The sequence below is a fragment of the Salmo salar genome, chromosome ssa22 (assembly GCF_905237065.1).
Source record: "Salmo salar chromosome ssa22, Ssal_v3.1, whole genome shotgun sequence".
Taxonomy (NCBI): Eukaryota; Metazoa; Chordata; class Actinopteri; order Salmoniformes; family Salmonidae; genus Salmo; species Salmo salar.
In genome coordinates, this window is record NC_059463.1 from 48796465 (window position 1) to 48816170 (window position 19706).

Sequence of the window (19706 nt, forward strand, 5' to 3'; positions counted from 1 at the left end):
TGAGGATCTCATCTCGGTACCTAATGGCAGTCAGGCTACCTCTGGCGAGCACATGGAGGGCTGTGCGGCCCCCCAAAGAAATGCCAACCCACACCATGACTGACCCACCGCCAAACCGGTCATGCTGGAGGATGTTGCAGGCAGCAGAACGTTCTCCACGGCGTCTCCAGACTCTGTCACGTCTGTCACGTGCTCAGTGTGAACCTGCTTTCATCTGTGAAGAGCACAGGGCGCCAGTGGCAAATTTGCCAATCTTGGTGTTCTCTGGCAAATGCCAAACGTCCTGCACGGTGTTGGGCTGTAAGCACAACCCCCACCTGTGGACGTCAGGCCCTCATACCACCCTCACGGAGTCTGTTTCTGACCGTTTGAGCAGACACATGCACATTTGTGGCCTGCTGGAGGTCATTTTGCAGGGCTCTGGCAGTGCTTCTCCTGCTCCTCCTTGCACAAAGGTGGAGGTAGCGGTCCTGCTGCTGGGTTGTTGCCCTCCTACGGCCTCCTCCACGTCTCCTGATGTACTGGCCTGTCTCCTGGTAGCGCCTCCATGCTCTGGACACTACGCTGACAGACACAGCAAACCTTCTTGCCACAGCTCGCATTGATGTGCCATCCTGGATGAGCTGCACTACCTGAGCCACTTGTGTGGGTTGTAGACTCCGTCTCATGCTACCACTAGAGTGAAAGCACCGCTAGCATTCAAAAGTGACCAAAACATCAGCCAGGAAGCATAGGAACTGAGAAGTGGTCTGTGCTCCCCACCTGCAGAACCACTCCTTTATTGGGGGTGTCTTGCTAATGGCCTATAATTTCCACCTGTTGTCTATTCCATTTGCACAACAGCATGTGAAATGTATTGTCAATCAGTGTTGCTTCCTTAGTGGACAGTTTGATTTCACAGAAGTGTGATTGACTTGGAGTTACATTGTGTTGTTTAAGTGTTCCCTTTATTTTTTACTGGACTGATGGCCTGCATCAGGGAGCAGGGAGCAGCGGTGGGGCTGCCTCTCATCCCACTCACCGACCCCCTCCTCTCTCCCTCCCTCCGCTGAAGGGACACAGTCTCCCAGCTGATAGCGAAACTTAGTCGCGCTGCATTATTTCTGCCTCGTGCACCAATTCATGTTGTTACTCCTATTACCAGAGAAAGTAAAATATTCCTTGATATAAAAAAAGACAAGACACAAATAATAACAACGCAAGCTTATTGAAACACTTTGCTATTATTCATAGCACCTGCAGTTCTAGTTGTAGCGTGAATGGAAGAAGGGAGAACACGCATTTTATGGCTTATAAAACTGTTGAACAAAGTGTTGACAGTGCTGAATAACAAGTTAAATATTAACTTACTCATATAAACAGCAGCTCGATGCTGTATTAATTGAGTCTCTCTCTATTCATGGTTTTAAAAGTTTCCTGTGTGTTCAAGACTTATTTTCAAAGTCTATGGTGTGACGAAACTGTGCAGACAGCTATCTGATTGGCCAGCGGTAGGCCTATAGGGGCACTTGATTTGTCCTCTTGGCCTGCCGGGTAGGCAGAGTTCTACCTTCAGACACTCAGCTGGCCCCTCCCCAGATTTTGTGTTAAATGCTCTACAACAAAGCTTTCTTAGTGTCCAACAAGTTTTCTCTGCCCTTAACCTTGTTCTGAACACCTCCAAAACAAAGGTCATGTGGTTTGGTAAGAAGAATGCTCCTCTCCCCACAGGTGTGATTATTACCTCTGAGGGTTTAGAGCTTGAGGTAGTCACCTCATACAAGTACTTGGGAGTGTGGCTAGAAGGTACACTGTCCTCTCAGCACATATTAAAGCTGCAGGCTAATGTTAAACCTAGACTTGGTTTCCTCTATCGTAATCGCTCCTCTTTCAACCCACCTGATTCAGATGACCATCCTATCCATGCTAGATTACAGAGATGTAATTTATAGATCGGCAGGTAAGGGTGCTCTCGAGCGGTTAGATGTTCTTTACCATTCGGCCATCAGATTTGCACCAATGCTCCTTATAGGACACACCACTGCACCCTATAATCCTCTGTAAACTGGTCATCTCTGTATACCTGTCGCAAAACCCACTGGTTAATGCTTATTTATAAAACCCTCTTAGGCCTCACTCCCCCCCTATCTGGGATACCTACTGCAGCCCTCATCCTCCACATAAAACACCCGTTCTGCCAGTCACATTCTGTTAAAGGTCACCAAAGCACACACATCCCTGGGTCCCTCATCTTTTCAGTTCGCTGCAGCTAGCGATTGGAACGAGCTGCAACAAACACTCAAACTGGACAGTTTTATCTCAATCTCTTCATTCAAAGACTCAATCATGGACACTCTTACTGACAGTTGTGGCTGCTTTGTGTGATGTATTGTTGTTTCTACCTTCTTGACCTTTGTGCTGTTGTCTATGCCAAATAATGTTCGTACAATGTTTTGTGCTGCTGCCATGTTGTGCTTCTACCATGTTGTGCTTCTGCCATGTTGTGCTGCTACCATGTTGTGCTTCTACCATGTTGTGCTGCTGCCATGTTGTGCTGCTGCCATGTTGTTCTGCTACCATGTTGTGCTGCTGCCATGTTGTGCTGCTACCATGTTGTGCTTCTGCCATGTTGTGCTTCTACCATGTTGTTCTGCTACCATGTTGTGCTTCTACCATGTTGTGCTGCTGCCATGTTGTGCTGCTACCATGTTGTGCTGCTGCCATGTTGTGCTGCTGCCATGTTGTTCTGCTACCATGTTGTGCTGCTGCCATGTTGAGTTGCTACCATGTTGTTCTGCTACCATGTTGTGCTGCTGCCATGTTGTTCTGCTACCATGTTGTGCTGCTGCCATGTTGAGTTTCTACCATGTTGTTATCATGTTGTTCTGCTGCCATGTTGTTCTGCTACCATGTTGTGCTGCTGCCATGTTGAGTTTCTGCCATTTGTTATCATGTTGTGCTGCTGCCATGTTGTTCTGCTACCATGTTGTGCTGCTGCCATGTTGAGTTTCTACCATGTTGTTATCATGTTGTTCTGCTGCCATGTTGTTCTGCTACCATGTTGTGCTGCTGCCATGTTGAGTTTCTACCATGTTGTTATCATGTTGTTCTGCTGCCATGTTGTGCTGCTACCATGTTGTGCTGCTGCCATGTTGAGTTGCTACCATGTTGTTGTCATGTTGTGTTGCTGCCTTGCTATGTTGTTGTCTTAGGTCTCTCTTTATGTAGTGCTGTGTTGTCTCTCTTGTCGTGATGTGTGTTTTGTCCCATATTTATTTATTATAATATTTTTTTTAATCCAAGCCCCCGTCCCCACAGGAGGCCTTTTGCCTTTTGGTAGGCCGTCATTGTAAATAAGAATTTGTTCTTAACTAACTTGCCTAGTTAAATAAAGGTTAAATAAAATAAATACAAAGACACATGAAATGGTTCAAAATGGGAATACTTCGCCTTCCCAGCACTATGGCTGCTGAATCAAGCGCCCCTCCCACCAACAGCAGAAAACATTTTAATAAATAGGGACGCAAGGTTTTTTCGTTGTTTTTACAGAAATGTTTGATGAGTCACTAGGAATGGCTTGGAGATCGACCAGTTGATCGAGATCCAAGTAGTTACACGAATTAGAACAAGATTAACTTCTCTAGCTAACGTCAGCTAATCGGCAAAAAAGCTACAGGTAAACAAACAGTGACGTCAGTATAATGCGACAGCTTTACTGTCAGTGTTAGCAGGTCGGGTAACAAATTAGTGTCATCCAAATAATTTGTTGTTGTAACATCCAAGTATGTTAATAATGACGCGTGAAGCAGCTGAAAGCATTTATTGAAACAACAACAAAAAAGTCCCAGTTTAAGATGATGCCAAAGTTAGGCTAATTACATGGGAGTAACAGGAGTACCCTATGGCTGTAGGCTACATGGGGGCATGGTCACGTTAAACCACGCCTCACCGTGTGTTTCTATTCAGGGTTTAAGGGTTTAATGAAAAATGTATCAACCCCTACAAAAATGTCTATTAATTACAATCCCCAGAATAATTCACATTTCCTGTTGCTGCAGGATTATTTGCCTGCTGTAGCAAACTGGCTCAAATCAAGATCTTACATCTGTATGTGGTATACAGCTATGACCTAAAGTTACTTTTTTGGAGCAGGTTAGGAGAATTAACATGGCAGGTTAAGAGAATTTACGCAGCAGGTTAGGAGAATTAACATGGCAGGTTAGGGGAATTAGGGTTAGGATGAGTTAAAATGGTCTCCTAACCTGCTACGTAAATGTACTTCTGGTCTTGGCTATACTCCATCTAGTCACAACCAGCTCTGGCCCCTTGTGGTCAACCTGTCCCGTCTTTGCAGTGATCAACAGGGTCTGGAAGCTGCTCATTCATTAATCTGGAGTCCATGACACACAGCACTTCCTCTCTGGTTTGCATTTTGGCTCATAACACAGCAGTAAACAGGATTACACAGTTGAAGAGGAGGATGTGATATGATAGAACAAACAGATATGGGATCAGGCTAGGGAAAGACAGAGTAACCCCCTGGACTCAAGAACTTGAACTTCAAATGAACTGGAGACATGTCCGCACCACAATGCTCTGCGTTAGTGCCCAGCTCCCTTCTGGTCAAATAATTGACACATAGCCAATATGACACAATGTAAAAACTAGGAAGTATGGGTGTGTTCTTGGGCTTAATGCTGCAAGGTTATTATGCACTATAAACATGCACGTATTTCACAATACCATCTATCTGTCTGGTACGTGGGAGGCCGGATATAAGATTGGCTGTGAAAGAATGGAGAGGGCGACAATTGAAACTTCACTTCAACTTCTTTAATGTCATGATGTACACAGGAGAATATGACAGAGTATTATAAACCCATAGATTAAGGAGAAGGTCGTAGAGAGTTCCTCCTTTGATTGTCACACAAGACTGCTACTTGAATGGTTAATATAGAACGGTGGGTAGACAGTATGCAAAATAGAAATTATGTTTTTACATAGACAGGAGAAGATTGATCATGTCTGGAAAATGAATCATTGAAACGAATCAATCTTGCAGCTGTCTGATAACAGGCAGGCTAAACCATGGGATTTGTCGAATAAAACTAAAAGCAGTTTGCAGCTGCTTGATAATAATGACCAATGGAGTATTTTAAAGGATCTTCAAAACAAGTCTGTTCGCTCTGGGAAATATACAGTATGTGAAGAGATACATTCTCTGAGATTCACCAGTGTGAGTGAATTGCATATCAATGATCTGTTTATATTGCTTTCTGCCTATTTTATACAATTTGGTCTTCTGTCTCAGCATACCTGTACATGTTGCTTTTGTTACTAAGTGTTAGTGTCTTCAGTATTATGCTGTTTATGAAAGTTTGTGTTCTTAAGGCCTCATAAGAATTGTTATTGGTTGGTTATCATAAGTCATAGTCATTAGTTACCCAATTAATATAGGTCATTCTTAGTACAATAATGGCATGTTCAGTTTAAGGGTGCGTTCGTAAATTCAGTCTGGAGTGCCAGAGTGGGAATAGCATAGGGAATAGAGTGCTATAGGGAATAGTATAGGGAACAGAGTGCTATAGGGAACAGTATAGGGAATAGAGTGCTATAGGGAATAGTATAGGGAATAGTATAGGGAATAGAGTGCTATAGGGAATAGTATAGGGAATAGAGTGCTATAGGGAATCGTATAGGGAATAGAGTGCTATAGGGAACAGTATAGGGAATAGAGAGCTATAGGGAATAGGGTGCCATTTGGGATGCAGACATTGTTTTGTCTAGGGCTTACTAAGGCCTCACACGAGTTTTCGTAGATAAACACATAAATATTAGCATTTTCCATTTTCCATTTTCTCATTTACACAAGTTCTCAAGTACAACTGCGACCTGGCCAAGAGGAGGAGGTGCTCTTATTCTTCATGGACTTCACAGTGTCCCAGAACTTTTTGGAGTTTGTGCTACAGGATGCACATTTCTGTTTGAAAAAGCTAGCCTTTGCTTTCCTAACTGCCTGTGTATATTGGTTCATAACTTCCCTGAAAAGTTGCATATCGCGAGGGCTATTCAATGCTAATGCAGAACGCCACAGGATGTTTTTGTGCTGGTCAAGGGAAGTCAGGTCTGGAGTGTTCCTGGTTCTCAATTTTTTGAATGGGGCATGTTTATTTAAGATGGTGAGGAAAGCACTTTTAAAGAATAACCAGGCATCCTCTACTGTTGGAATGAGGTCAATATCCTTCCAGGATACCCGGGCCAGGTCGATTAGAAAGGCCTGCTCGCTGAAGTGTTTTAGGCAGCGTTTGACAGTGATGACCCCTCATCTTTTCAGGGAAGTCTGCGGTCGTTTGACCGCAGACCCATTACGGACGCAGGCAATGAGGCAGTGATCGCTGAGATCCTGATTGAAGACAGAGGTGTATTTGGAGGGCAGGTTGGTTAGGATGATATCTATGAGGGTGCCCGTTTTTACGGATTTGGGGTTGTACCTGGTAGGTTCATTGATAATTTGTGTGAGATTGAGGGCATCAAGCTTAGATTGTAGGATGGCCGGGGTGTTAAGCATGTCCCAGTTTAGGTCACCTAATAGTACAAACTCTGAAGATAGATGGGGGCCAATAAATTCACATATGGTGTCCAGGGCGCTGAGGGGGGTCTATAGCAAGCGGCAACGGTGAGAGACTTGTTTCTGGAAAGGTGGATTTTTAAAAGTAGAAGCTCAAATTGTTTGGGCACAGACCTGGAGAGTAAGACAGAACTCTGCAGGCTCTCTCTGCAGTAGTTTGCAACTCTGCCCCCTTTGGCAGTTCTATCTTGTCGGAAAATGTTATAGTTAGGGATGGAAATTTCTGGGTTTTTGGTGGTCTTCCTAAGCCAGGATTCAGACACGGCTAGGACATCAGGGTTGGCAGAGTGTGCTAAAGCAGTGAATAAAACAAACTTAGGGAGGAGGCTTCTAATGTTAACATGCATGAAATCAAGGCTTTTACGGTTACAGAAGTCAACAAATGAGAGCGCCTGGGGAATGGGAGTGGAGCTAGGCACTGCAGGGCCTGGGTTAACCTCTACATCACCAGGACAGAGGAGGAGTAGGATAAGGGTACGGCTAAAGGCTATAAGAACTGGTCATCTAGTACGTTCGGGACAGAGAGTAAAAGGAGCAGGTTTCTGGGCACGGTAGAATAGATTCAAGGCATAATGTACAGACAAAGGTAAGGTAGGATGCGAATACAGTGGCGGTAAACCTATGCATTGAGTGACGATGAGAGAGATATTGTCTCTAGAAACATAATTTAAACCAGGTGAGGTCACCGCATGTGTGGGAGGTGGAACTAAAGGGTTAGCTTAGGAGTATTGAGCAGGGCTAGAGGCTCTACAGTGAAATAAAGCAATAATTACTAACCAAAACAGCAATGGACAAGGCATATTGACATTAGAGAGAGGCATGCGTAACCGAGTGATCATTGGGTCCAGTGAGTAGCTGAGCGAGCTGGTCATAGTCATTAGTTACCCAATTAATATAGGTCATTGTTAGTACAACAATAACCTATATGATTGTGTCGTGTCTTTGGGGGTTACCATTAAACTTTAGATATGTTTATCAATTAGCTCCCTGTAATTATTATCACGCGATTAAATTGATTAATCGTTTAATTGTAATTAACTAGGAGATCGGGGCACCAAGGAGAATATTCAGATTACAAAACTATAATTTTCCTAATATAACTTTCCTGCACTATAATATTATATTCTATTATAGTATAGGCCGATTATCTTCTGGTGTATTTTACCTCTAGTCCAGTCTCATTCCAAACGTCGTAAATTGTTGTATCTGCACGAACCCAGTCTTTACTAAAATCATCCATACATCAATTGTCTTAAAATCATTTATTTACTACACTAAGTAATTAAACAGAAAACATACAAACAGTAATTATCGTCACAAAGGATTGGTATAGTAATGTGCCCTAATGGCTAACAAGCATGGCTGGTCTGTTAGACAATGGGTCATAAACGGTCAGCTGAGAAGTTACACAGAGTTCATTAATATTAACAATTGACAATTGAAGGCTCACTCATTCGGGAACAATTGCAATCAATACATATTTACGCTCATGTGTCGTCGTGATCCTTGTTCGAGAGTTCTGTTCTGTTGGGGAGTTTTGTCCGCGTTCTCTCTCTCTCTCTCTCGGTTAGAATGGATCTTTCAGAGCGACATTCATTAATGTCGTCATAGAGTGGTTGTTTCGTTGGTCTTCGCGTTCGATGATATAATTTACTTAGCTGCAGACTAATAATTAATATCAAAGATTTGTTCTTATTCTGTCGGTATCAATAGTCTAAAAGTTAACCACGTGGTATGGTTCACTTTCAGTAGAGGAATTAGATGGTAAAACCTATGTGGCCACGGAGTGTAGGCCTGGTCTGAAGAAATGTAAATCAGGGGGTGTTTTATAGTGCCCATAGAACAGGCTTGTCAAATGACGCCTGGTCCTGTATGGGTCCCTGGGGGCGTGCCTATGACTGAGTTAGATTTGGTTACAGAAATACAATTCTATCACATTACATCAGTACAATAGCATCTCATGTGTATTATAAAAGCTTTATCCTTATTAATACATTCTATACAACCATTATGTTGCATGTCTCAAGCTGATGCTATTATATAAACAGTTTTATGGTAATATGGCTATATTGTCTCTTCTGAGTATCACAAAATTGTACCAAGCGGATCAGTTCGTAGCTGGATTCTTCACCAATCTTCCATACCTTCTCCAGCACACACATGTCGCTCGGTTCTCCAATTCTATGAGTTGGAAGAATTTCCTTTGTCTCTCTATGGGCCATGCGGCCAGAGACTCTCCTGGAATTTTAGAGTTTTTACAACCCTTTACACACCGGGTGGATTGGGGGGAAGGTAGGTTGGGTGGTGGTGCAAAAGGAAGGGGGTCAACTGTCCTCCCTGTACCAAAAGAGGCCAACGTCATGACAATTGCATAAGCACAGTGTATTAAGTTAAACAACAGTGTATTACGTTTAACAGCAGTGTATTACGTTAAACTTCAGTGTATTACGTTAAACTTCAGTGTATTACGTTAAACTTCAGTGTATTAAGTTAAACATCAGTGTATTAAGTTAAACATCAGTCAAGTGTCAGTGTGCAGCGGGTAGGACGGAGTCATGCGCAGGACACAGAACTGAGTAAAAACGTACTTTACTCGAAATAAATCACAAACTAATTCCATACAGGGAAAACAATCCAGCTCAACACAAAAGAGCGACCACTTAACAAAGAACAAATACGCACAAAACCATGTGGGAACCAGAGGGTTAAATAGGGAATAAATGATAATGTAATGGAAACCAGGTGTGTACAATCAAGACAAAAAAAATGGACAAAGAAAAGTAGATCGTTGGCAGCTAGAAAGCTGGTGACGTCGACCGCCGAACGCCGCTCGAACAAGGAGAGGCACCAACTTTGGCGGAAGTCGTGACAACATCATTGTATTAAGTTAAACATCAGTGTATTAAGTTAAATGTCAGTGTATTAAAGTTAAACATCAGTGTATTAAGTTAAACAGTGTATTACGTTAAACATCAGTGTATTAAGTTAAACGTCAGTGTCACAGGGGTCGTGAAATGGAGACCAAGACGCAGCGTGGATAGTGCTCATTTTCAATGCTTTTAATGACGACACTTGACAAAACAAGAAAATACAGGCTGCCTAAGTATGGCTTCCAATCAGAGACAACGAAAGACACCTGCCTCTGATTGGAAACCATACTCGGCCAAACCTGGAAAACGAAACATAGAAAATGAAAACTAGAACACATTCCCCTAGAAACAAACAAACACCAAAACACACAAAACAACCCCCCTGCCACGCCCTGACCATTCTACTATGGCAAATGACCCCTTTCACTGGTCAGGACGTGACAGTCAGATTGTTTGATTGTGAGTAACCCTGACCACACAGATGCTATACCACACACAGTGCACAAAAAAATTGTTTTCTTCACCGTCAAAGCACTGCTTGAACGCAAATTATCAACAATGTATTTCATCTGCAAAATTGCATAAAGATGGCGGGATTCAGATATGACTTCATTGTTTTAGCACAATCCACAGAGTTATGAAACTACGGTGTACAACATGGTTCAATATGCCAAAATACTGTATCGTTTTTTTTCCAAATTTCCACGGTCTTGGAGCTAAAATTGGGATAATGTACAGTATACTCTGCTAAAGACAATGCAATGAAAAAAAAAGGAGATCAATGTACAATACCGCGAACAAGGCATTTGTGACAAGTGCATGGGGGCCGCCATAATTATGGACATCCGCTATTGTATTGAAATGTCTATGTTTATGCTGCTATTGGAAATGTAAAACCTTCTTCACTCTCTCCACAGTTGTAGGTGTTATGTCTGGTATGGCCATATGGCTAGGTGGCAGACATAACAATGCCATAACAACATATCAGACACATTCTCAAGAACAATATTTGTTTTGCTCTGTATCATGATTAAAGGACTAGGCTCGCATCCCCAAAATCTTGACAATGTCTTTTATTAGAGAGATTAAAAAAATTAAAATGTCTTTATTTTCATATTGCTATGCACTCACGCCACGCTAGCCCATTACCAGGGGAACAGCCTCCTCCTCTTCTCCTGGCTCCCGGTGAAGCCCCCTGGGGATAGTGGCATGGTTCTGAGCACCATGGTGTCATTCCAGAGCCCGTAGACCAGGCAGCAGGCGTCAGCCCGCTTCACTGTGAACTCGTAGCACCTTTGCGGCAACAGGTTGTTGACCTGTATGCAGTAGGAGTTGCAGGTCACCGTTCCTAGCTGGTTCCCTTCCTCCGTGTTGGTCGGCTGGAGGAGCTTGTAGCGGATCTCAAACTGTTCCCCAGGCTCCTGCTGCTCCTGCCCGGCCATTTCCCAGTGCAGCCGGGCGCAGTCGGTCAGAGCCTCCGAGCGTGACGTGTCGAACATCACGGGCATTTTGACGGACAGCCTCAAATGGATCTGGGGCACCTTGGCGTTGCCCGTCTCGGAGATGAGCCGGTGCTTTGTGTGCAGCTCCCCGGGCATCAGTGTCGAGTCAAAGTCCGTGAACGCCTTAATGAGATGCGCTATCCTCCCATTTATGTGGGCGACTTCTTGATCGCCATAGTCGCTCTGGCTGGCTATGGCCTCCATTTCCACTTTGCCCTTACAGAACTGCTCGTAGAGCTCCTCCAGCAGGCTCAGCTGGATCTGCACCTGGCTGTGGCCCAGCTTCTTCATCCGCTGGAACTTCCAGGGATCGATGAGGTGGAGGATGGTGGAGTTGGACAGGTAGTTCTGCTGCTGCTGTGGGTCTGGTTGGTGGAGTGTGTCCTGGCGCATGACCTCCAGGTAATAGGAGCACTTATTGAGGATGTCCAGTTTGGACTTGCACTGCTTGATGTTACAGGGGTTGAGCTTAGTGGAGAGCAGCTGCGTGACCTGGTCATGGAGGTCTTTGAAGGTGATCCATTTTTTCGGGTCCATGCCGGGGCTGTCTCCTCCCTGGCCACCAGCGCAGCGTGACTTCATGGGGTGGCGCTGATCGCTGACGTCACTGTCATCGCTCGGGGGGGTCATCATTCTTTTCATGTCAGCTGCAAAACATACATGGAGATTTTCCTTCGTCATTTAATTAAACATCTCTGTCTGTATTACTTTGGCAAGCTGCATGTTTTCTCTCTTATGTAAAGGTTAAACTGAATGAAAACAAATATGATGTTTTACTGTCACACACACCGGATAGGTGCAGTGAAATGTGTTGTTTTACAAGTCAGCTATAATAGTACGGCGCCCCTGGAGCAAATTAGGGTTAAATGCCTTGCTCAAGGGCACATTGATCAATTTTCCACCTTGTACACTCTAACCTATGGGTGAAATGTGTATATTTGTTTATGTGAGCACTCAGCCCGTTTGACCTGTAGAAGATTTTTGTGGATGGAAACATCATCAATAAAGGTGGTAATTGGACGCATACACAGTGTGCAGGACTTTCTGTTATTTTTAAGTATACTTCATTAGCCAGGCACCTACTTTTTTTAAGAAAGAGCATATGATCACAAACTTTTCTTTACAATGAATGTGCTCTGAAGATTGATAAGCAACAACAAACTTGGCTAGTTATTTCTTTGGTCAGGCTTTCCATTGAAGACAGATTTGAGACTTCTTCTTTCAAGAGAAAAAACAAACTGTCAACCTGTAAAGAAAAATGTTGTGGTTCACCACTTGACAGTTGAAATGATGCAACATTAAGGGAAAAAACGAATAAGCTAGAGATCCACTGTCTTCTGACAGGTGGTGTTATTCTAACGTGAAAGGCATCGTGCCATCTGACCTAAGACAATGCTAGAGATCATGAAATAGGCCTAAGTACAGTGCCTTCAGAAAGTATTCACACGCCTTGACTCTTTCCACATTTTGTCTTGTTACAGCCTGAATTTTAAATAGATTACAGATTTCTTTTGTCACTGGCCTATACACAATACCCCATAATGTCAAAGTGGAATTTCTACAAATTATTTTAAAAATTGAGGGAAAAAAAGACATTTCTTGCATCAATAAGTATTCAACCCCTTTGTTATGGTAAACCTAAATAAGTTCAGGAGTAAAAAAATGTGCTTAACATGTCACATAATAAGTTACATGGACTCACTCTGTGTGCAATAATAATGTTTAACATGATTTTTTAATGACTACCTCATCTCTGTACCCCATACATACAATTATCTGTAAGGTCCCTCAGTAGAGGAGTGAATTTCAAACACAGATTCAACCACAAAGACCAGGGAGGTTTTCCAATGCCTCCGAGAAGGGCACCTATTGGTAGATTGGTAAAAACAAAAAAGCAGACATTGAATATCCATTTGAGCATGGTGAAGTTATTAATTACACTTTGGATCATGTGCCAATACACCCAGTCACTACAAAGATACAGGCATCATTCCCAGTGGTGGAAAAAGTACCCAATAGTCATAATTGAGTAAAAGTAAAGATACCTTAATAGAAAATGACTTGAGTAAAAGTGAAAGTCACCCAGTAAAATACTACTTGAGTAAAAGTCTAAAAGTATTTGATTTTAAATATACTTAAGTATCAAAAGTAAATGTAAATCGCTAAAATATACTTAATAAGTATCAAAAGTAAATGTATAAATAATTTCAAATTCCTTATATTAAGCAAATCCGACAGCACAACGTTCATGTTCTTTTAATTTACAGATAGCCAGGGGCACACTCCACTACTCAGACATACTTTACAGATTAAGCATTTGTGTTTAATGAGTCTGGCAGATCAGAGGCAGTAGGGATGACCATGGATGTTCTCTTGATGAGTATGCGAATTGGACCATTTTCCTGTCCTGTTCAGCATTCAAAATCTAACGAGTACTTTTGGGTGTCAGGGAAAATGTATGGAGTAAAAAGTACATCCTTTTCTTTAGGAATGTAGTGAAGTAAAAGTTGTAAAAAATATAGTCAAGTAAAGTACAGATACTCCCCAAAACTACTTAAGTAGTACTTTAAAGTATTTTTTACTTAAGTACTTTACACCACTGATCCTTCCTAACTCAGTTGCGAGAGGAAGGAAACCGCTCAGGGATTTCGCCATGAGGCCAATGATGACTTTAAAACAGTTACAGAGTTTAATGGCTTCTATAGGAGAAAACAGGATGGATCAACTATATTATAGTTACTCGCAATACTAACCTAATTGACATAGGGAAAAAAAGGAAACCTGTAAAGAATAAAAATATTCCAAAACATGCATCCTGTTTGCAACAAAGCACTAAAGTAATACTGCAAAAAATGTGGCAAAGCAACAAACTTTTTGGCTTGAATACAAAGTGTTATGTTTGGGATAAATCCAATACAACACATTACTGAGTACCACTCTCCATATTTTCAAGCATAGTGGTCGCTGCATCATGTTATGTGTATGCTTGTAATTGTTGAGGACTGGGAAGATTTTCAGGATAAAAAAGAAATGGAATGGAGATAAGCACAGGCAAAATCCTAGAGGGAAACCTGGTTCAATCTTCTTTCCACCAGACACTGGGAGATTCATTTACCTTTCAGCAGGACAATAACCTAAAACACAAGACCAAATCTACACTGGAGTTGCTTACCAATAATACAGTGAATGTGTCTGAGTGGCCGAGTTACAGTTATGATCTGATTGAAAATCTAAAAAAATACCTGAAAATGGTTGTCTAGCAATGATCAACAACCAATTAGACAAAACTTGAACAATTTTCTAAAAAATAATGGGAAAATGTTGCACAATCCAGGTGTGGAAAACTCTTAGAGATATACCTAGAAAGACTCACAGCTGTGATCCCTTCCAAAGGTCATTCTAACATGTATTGACTCAGGGAGTTGAAAGTCAGTAAGTAAGCAAGTAAGTAAGTAAGAATGCTTATCTTATCAAGATATATTAGTGTTTTATTTTTCATGATTTTTTGTACAAATGGTAGAATTTTTCTTTCCCTTTAACATTATCAGGTAAGAAGTAGGCCTAGCCAATGATCAACGTTAATGTTTTTCCACCCTCAAAACAAATACAGCAAGACCGAAAGTAAGTTGGACAACGTTTGGCCTTTTTATAAAAAACAATTGGCTACCTGCTTGAACAAAAAATCCTAAATTAAATCCAAAATTAAATTAAATAATACATTGACAGCTTGTTGGTTAAAATATGTTTGAATAAATGAAATATACAGTGAAATCGCTATTTACAGATAGATGCGGTCAAATATATTGGCACAGTTGAAATTTACAATGAGGTTCAATGGAGCAGAATGTTCTGTTTTTTCTTTTCAAAACTGGTTGAATTGTTATTTTTCCCCTGTAGGCACCTGCAACTTACCACATGTGAGATAAATTATACAATAAATGAGAATAACTGCCTCCAACTAAATTCATCAGAATTTTTTATCATTTAGTCCAGGACATTTTTGACTTTGAAGTGAAAAATCTAAATTTCAGTTTAGATTTTTTTATGCTTGGTCCTGTGCAGTTGTATGTCAAATCAAATCAAATGTTATTTGTCAGATGCTTCGTAAACAACAGGTGTAGACTAACAGTGAATTGTTTACTTACGGGCCCTTCCCAACAATGCATAGAGAAAGAAAATAGAGAAATAACAGATTCAGATTATTTAACAGTCACATGTACAGGGTTGCAGGTGTGATTGCAGGGTACGTTGAAAAAGTAAATACGTAATAATAAATAAACAAAGAGTAACAATAACTTATACACAGGGTACCAGTACTGAGTCAATGTGCAAGGGCACGATGTAATTGAAGTAGAAATGTACATATAACTACGAATAAAGTAACAAGTTAAATGAATACACATGTAAACACCAAAAGATTTTTCCATTTCAATGTACTGTACCAGTCAAAAGTTTGGACACACCTACTCATTCAAGGGTGTTTAAAAAAAAAAATGGTACTATTTTCTACATTGTAGAATACTAGTGAAGACATCAAAACTATGAAATAACACATATGGAATCATGTATGTAGTAACCAAAAAAGTGTTAAACAAATGAAAACATATTTTTTATTTTAGATTCTTCAAAGTAGCCACCCTTTGCCTTGATGACAGCTTTGCACACTCTTGGCATACTCTCAACCACATTCATGAGGTAGTCACCTGGAATGCATTTCAATTAACAGGTTTGCCTCGTTAAAAGTTCATTTCTGGAATTTCTTTCTTTCTTAATGCGTTTGAGCCAATCAGTTGTTTTGTGACAAGGTAGAGGTGGTATACAGAAGATAGCCCTATTTGGTAAAAGACCAAGTCCATATTAAGGCAACAACAGCTCAAATAAGCAAAGAGAAACGACAGTCCATCATTAATTTAAGACATGAAGGTCAGTTAATCTGGAACATTTCAAGAACTTTGAAAGTTTCTTCAAATGCAGTCGCAAAAACCATCAAGTGCTATGATGAAACTGGCTCTCATGAGGACCGCCACAAGAAAGGAAGACCCAGAGTTACCTCTGCTGCAGAGGATAAATTCATTAGAGTTAACTGCACTTCAGATTGCAGCCCAAATAAATGCTTCAGAGTTCAAGAAACAGACACATCTCAACATCAACTGTTCAGAGGAGACTGTGTGAATCAGGCCATCGTGGTCGAATTGCTGCAAAGAAACCACTACTGAAGGACACCAATAAGAAGAAGAGATTTGCTTGGGCCAAGAAACACGAGCAATGGACATTAGACCGGTGGAAATCTGTCCTTTGGTCTGATGAGTCCAAATTTGAGATATTTGGTTCCAACCGCTGTCTTTGTGAGATGCAGAGTCGGTGAACATATGAGTGGTTCCCACTGTGAAGCATGGAGGAGGAGGTGTGATGGTGCTTTGCTGGTGACACTGTCAGTGATTTACTTAGAATTCAGGGAACACATTCTGCAGCGATACGCCATCCCACCTGGTTGGCGCTTAGTGGGACTATCATTTGTTTTTCAACAGGACAATGACCCAAAACACCTCCAGGTGTATAAGGGCTATTTGACCAGGAAGGAGAGTGATGGCGTGCTGCATCAGATGACCTGGCCTCCACAATCACCCGACCTCAAACCAATTGAGATGGTTTGGGATGTGTTGGACAGCAGAGTGAAGGAAAAGCAAGCAACAAGTGCTCAGCATATGTGGGAACTCCTTCAAGACTGTTAGAAAAGCATTCCTCATGAAGCTGGTTGAGAGAATGCCAAGACTGTGCAAAGCTGTCATCAATGCAAAGCGTGGCTACTTTGAAGAATCAAAAATATATATTTTGATTTGTTTAACACTTTTTTGGTTACTTTTTTGGATTCCATGTGTTATTTCATTGTTTTAATGTCTTCACTATTAATCTACAATATAGAAAATAGTAAAAATAAAGAAAAACCCTTTTGAGTGGTACTGTATTTTAAAAGAAAAAGTGATTCATGCAAGGGTCAGTCTGCCAATATTTGACTGAATCTGTAGGCTATGGCCTATGCCTGCTCATCAAATTATAGGCTAGCCTAATAGATTTTCAGTCATGATTAATTCTTAGCTACAGTAGCACCAGGAAATTCGCCCACCTGAAAATATATTAATCTTCAATCCTCAAATGACTGAGACTGTATCCAGACAATTCATATCTGATAGGTTAGTGGAAGCAGAAGATTATTCCTTATATTGACCAGATACTCAAACGGCTGCTCTAACAATGAAAATAAATGCCTTCAAAAATTGGAGGCAGTCAGCAGGAGGCGAGTTCAGGTGGGACCCTTCTAGCCAATGAAAGGGCAGATAGGCACGTGAACAACAGGTACACCTCCACTAAAAAGTCTTTTTCTCAAAGTATCCGGGATGTCACGTGTCCTACTTAGCTAGCTATCCAGTACACTCGTAACAACGTAAGCAATACGGCACTTCTATTCGATGAAATACGCCATTACATTTTGGTGGACCAAATTCGACACTCACTGACCTCCATACAAAGACTAATCGGTTGTTGAGCGAAAAAATAACTAAAAACCGCCACCTGCTGGACAAGACAGATTCTGGGCCCAGTTATCGCTCTCGCTTCGCCTCTTCTACTATTTACAGAAGAGCTATGCTTCCGGTAGTGTTCAAAACATGCACAGCGAAGCTCTCTCTCAACTCTCTTTGACCAACCGACTGGATTCAAGCAGAATGTCTTACCTGCTCGGTCTAATGCATTGCCGTCTTGCACCACGAATAGTTTGAAAATAAATGTTGTTTTTATTGGTGCTTTTAAAAGTTACCATAGCTACGAACTCAAATGGCACAGGTGCAACAGTGTGAGGTCATACTTGCATACATTTTGAGACGATTACAGTAGCCAGAGGCCTTGGCTTAATTTCTCAACATTGTAAACGATATTTTTATTTTTTACATATTATATCTCATTATAATGCGTTGGAAATTGAATGTTCGATAACTTTGATTTATTAGCCTATTAATCATTCGCGAGATCATGCGTCTTTTCGAATGACTTTGCACGACTAGCCTATTTTTACACCCGTCAGGCCTACACCAATTACATGAAATGCACGACATTTTTATTCCAATATCTATGTTTTCCAGTAGATAATACAACATTTTTTTTAGAAAGAGAAGGACGTAATCCGACATTTAAACCTATGATGGAGATAATATTGAGACCTGCACCATCTATAGACGACCACAAAGTGGCAGTAAAGACCATCTGTTGCGTTATACAATTGTCACTGGAACTGCAGTAATGACTTGTTGATCACACCATCTGATTGAACAATAGACTTATAGGTATGATCCTTCAAAACAATTGTTAGGACTATGATCTAAAGCCGTATACACACACAAATATAGCCTAACATTGGAAAACCAGTCCCAAGTCATTTCACTTGTGTGTTCATTAGGCTAATCATACCATGGAGCAGTGCACTTGGGCAAAGATCAAATCAAACGTTATTGGTCACATACACATATTTGGCAGATGTTATTGCGGGTGTAGCGAAATGCTTGGACTTAGGAGCTGGAAACAGAGCTTCCATGTCTGTCAGCGTCATCTTATACCAAAAGCTTCTCAAAGAAGAAATTTACTTTTAATACATGTAATTATAAATTGAATAACACACTTATGAGGTAAAGTAGCCTACTGAAAAATCAGCTGAAGGAAATTGACATTTTCAAGGGTGTCCTTTTCTTGACCAGGTTCCAAATGAAAAGGCTAGCTGCATTTCGGTTGGAAATGAATTTTTGTTTCACAATGTAAGACCAATAATTATTTCCAAATATCACATTTGAGTCAGTCATTCGATAGCCTATATCGATGACATTAGGACTAACTGTTGATAAAAGCATGCATAAAGAACAAATATGCCATTTCTGTTCTATATTAATTGAAATGATCAAAAATGACCATAGGCCTATAGACAGTTCTGATTGCAAAACATTTCTATAAGGCCTCTTCTGGCACAACCCTGGTAGGCCTGATTACCAACAGCGATGAGACAACCTACAGGGAGGAGGTGAGAGCCCTGGCGGACTGGTGCCAGGAAAATAACCTCTAAACACAAGTATTTTCACTGCACGTGCGATAACATCTGCAAATTTGTGTAGCCTACACGACCAATAAACATTGATTTGATAAGATAGGATAATGGATCACACCTGACATTATTGGATGGACATGACATTAAGGAGATGACAGTGATGACATTATGACAGAGATGACATTATCAACCTCAAATGCATTCATTACAATCTGTGACTGTAATAGTCCAGTGAGTAATGTAGTAGGTCTACACTTGATAACTTTGATGTACTCATAATATGAGTATATCAGAGTTATCAAGTGTAGATCTACTGCATTACTGATCACTGTCTGTTCAATTGAAGATAGTTGTGTTTGCACAGCACAGCTGAGTGAGATAGCGTTAAAAGCTAGGGTTACATCCCAAATGGCAGCCTATTCCATGGCCTATATAGTGCACTACTTTTGACCAGGACCTATGGTCAAAAGTCGTGCACTATGTAGGGAATAAAGTACCATTTGGGACACATACTAAATCATCATTACATAGGCTTGTTTCAACAATTATATTCAATCATATGACTGGATTTGTCAAGAGAATATTCCAAATGTTTATTCTAGCTACTTGATTAAGTCGAATGTCACCAGTGTTTTTACATA

At 41.1% G+C, this 19706-nt stretch overlaps 1 protein-coding gene across 1 annotated transcript; it reads right to left on the reverse strand.

The window, feature by feature from the left end:
- Window positions 1-10622: 10622 nt before the first annotated feature.
- Window positions 10623-17819, reverse strand: LOC106583618 (fibronectin type III domain-containing protein 11). Its single transcript, XM_014168007.2, has 2 exons — window positions 17711-17819; window positions 10623-11626 (listed from the first exon to the last, which is right to left on the reverse strand). The coding sequence occupies exon 2, from the start codon at window positions 11619-11621 to the stop codon at window positions 10623-10625; it is 999 nt and encodes a 332-aa protein (XP_014023482.1). The 5' UTR covers window positions 11622-11626; window positions 17711-17819.
- Window positions 17820-19706: the final 1887 nt, after the last annotated feature.

Excerpts from the sequence above, each read along its gene's own strand:
- LOC106583618 (XM_014168007.2), bottom strand. The coding sequence starts at position 11,621 with ATGAAAAGAATGATGACCCCCCCGAGCGATGACAGTGACGTCAGCGAT.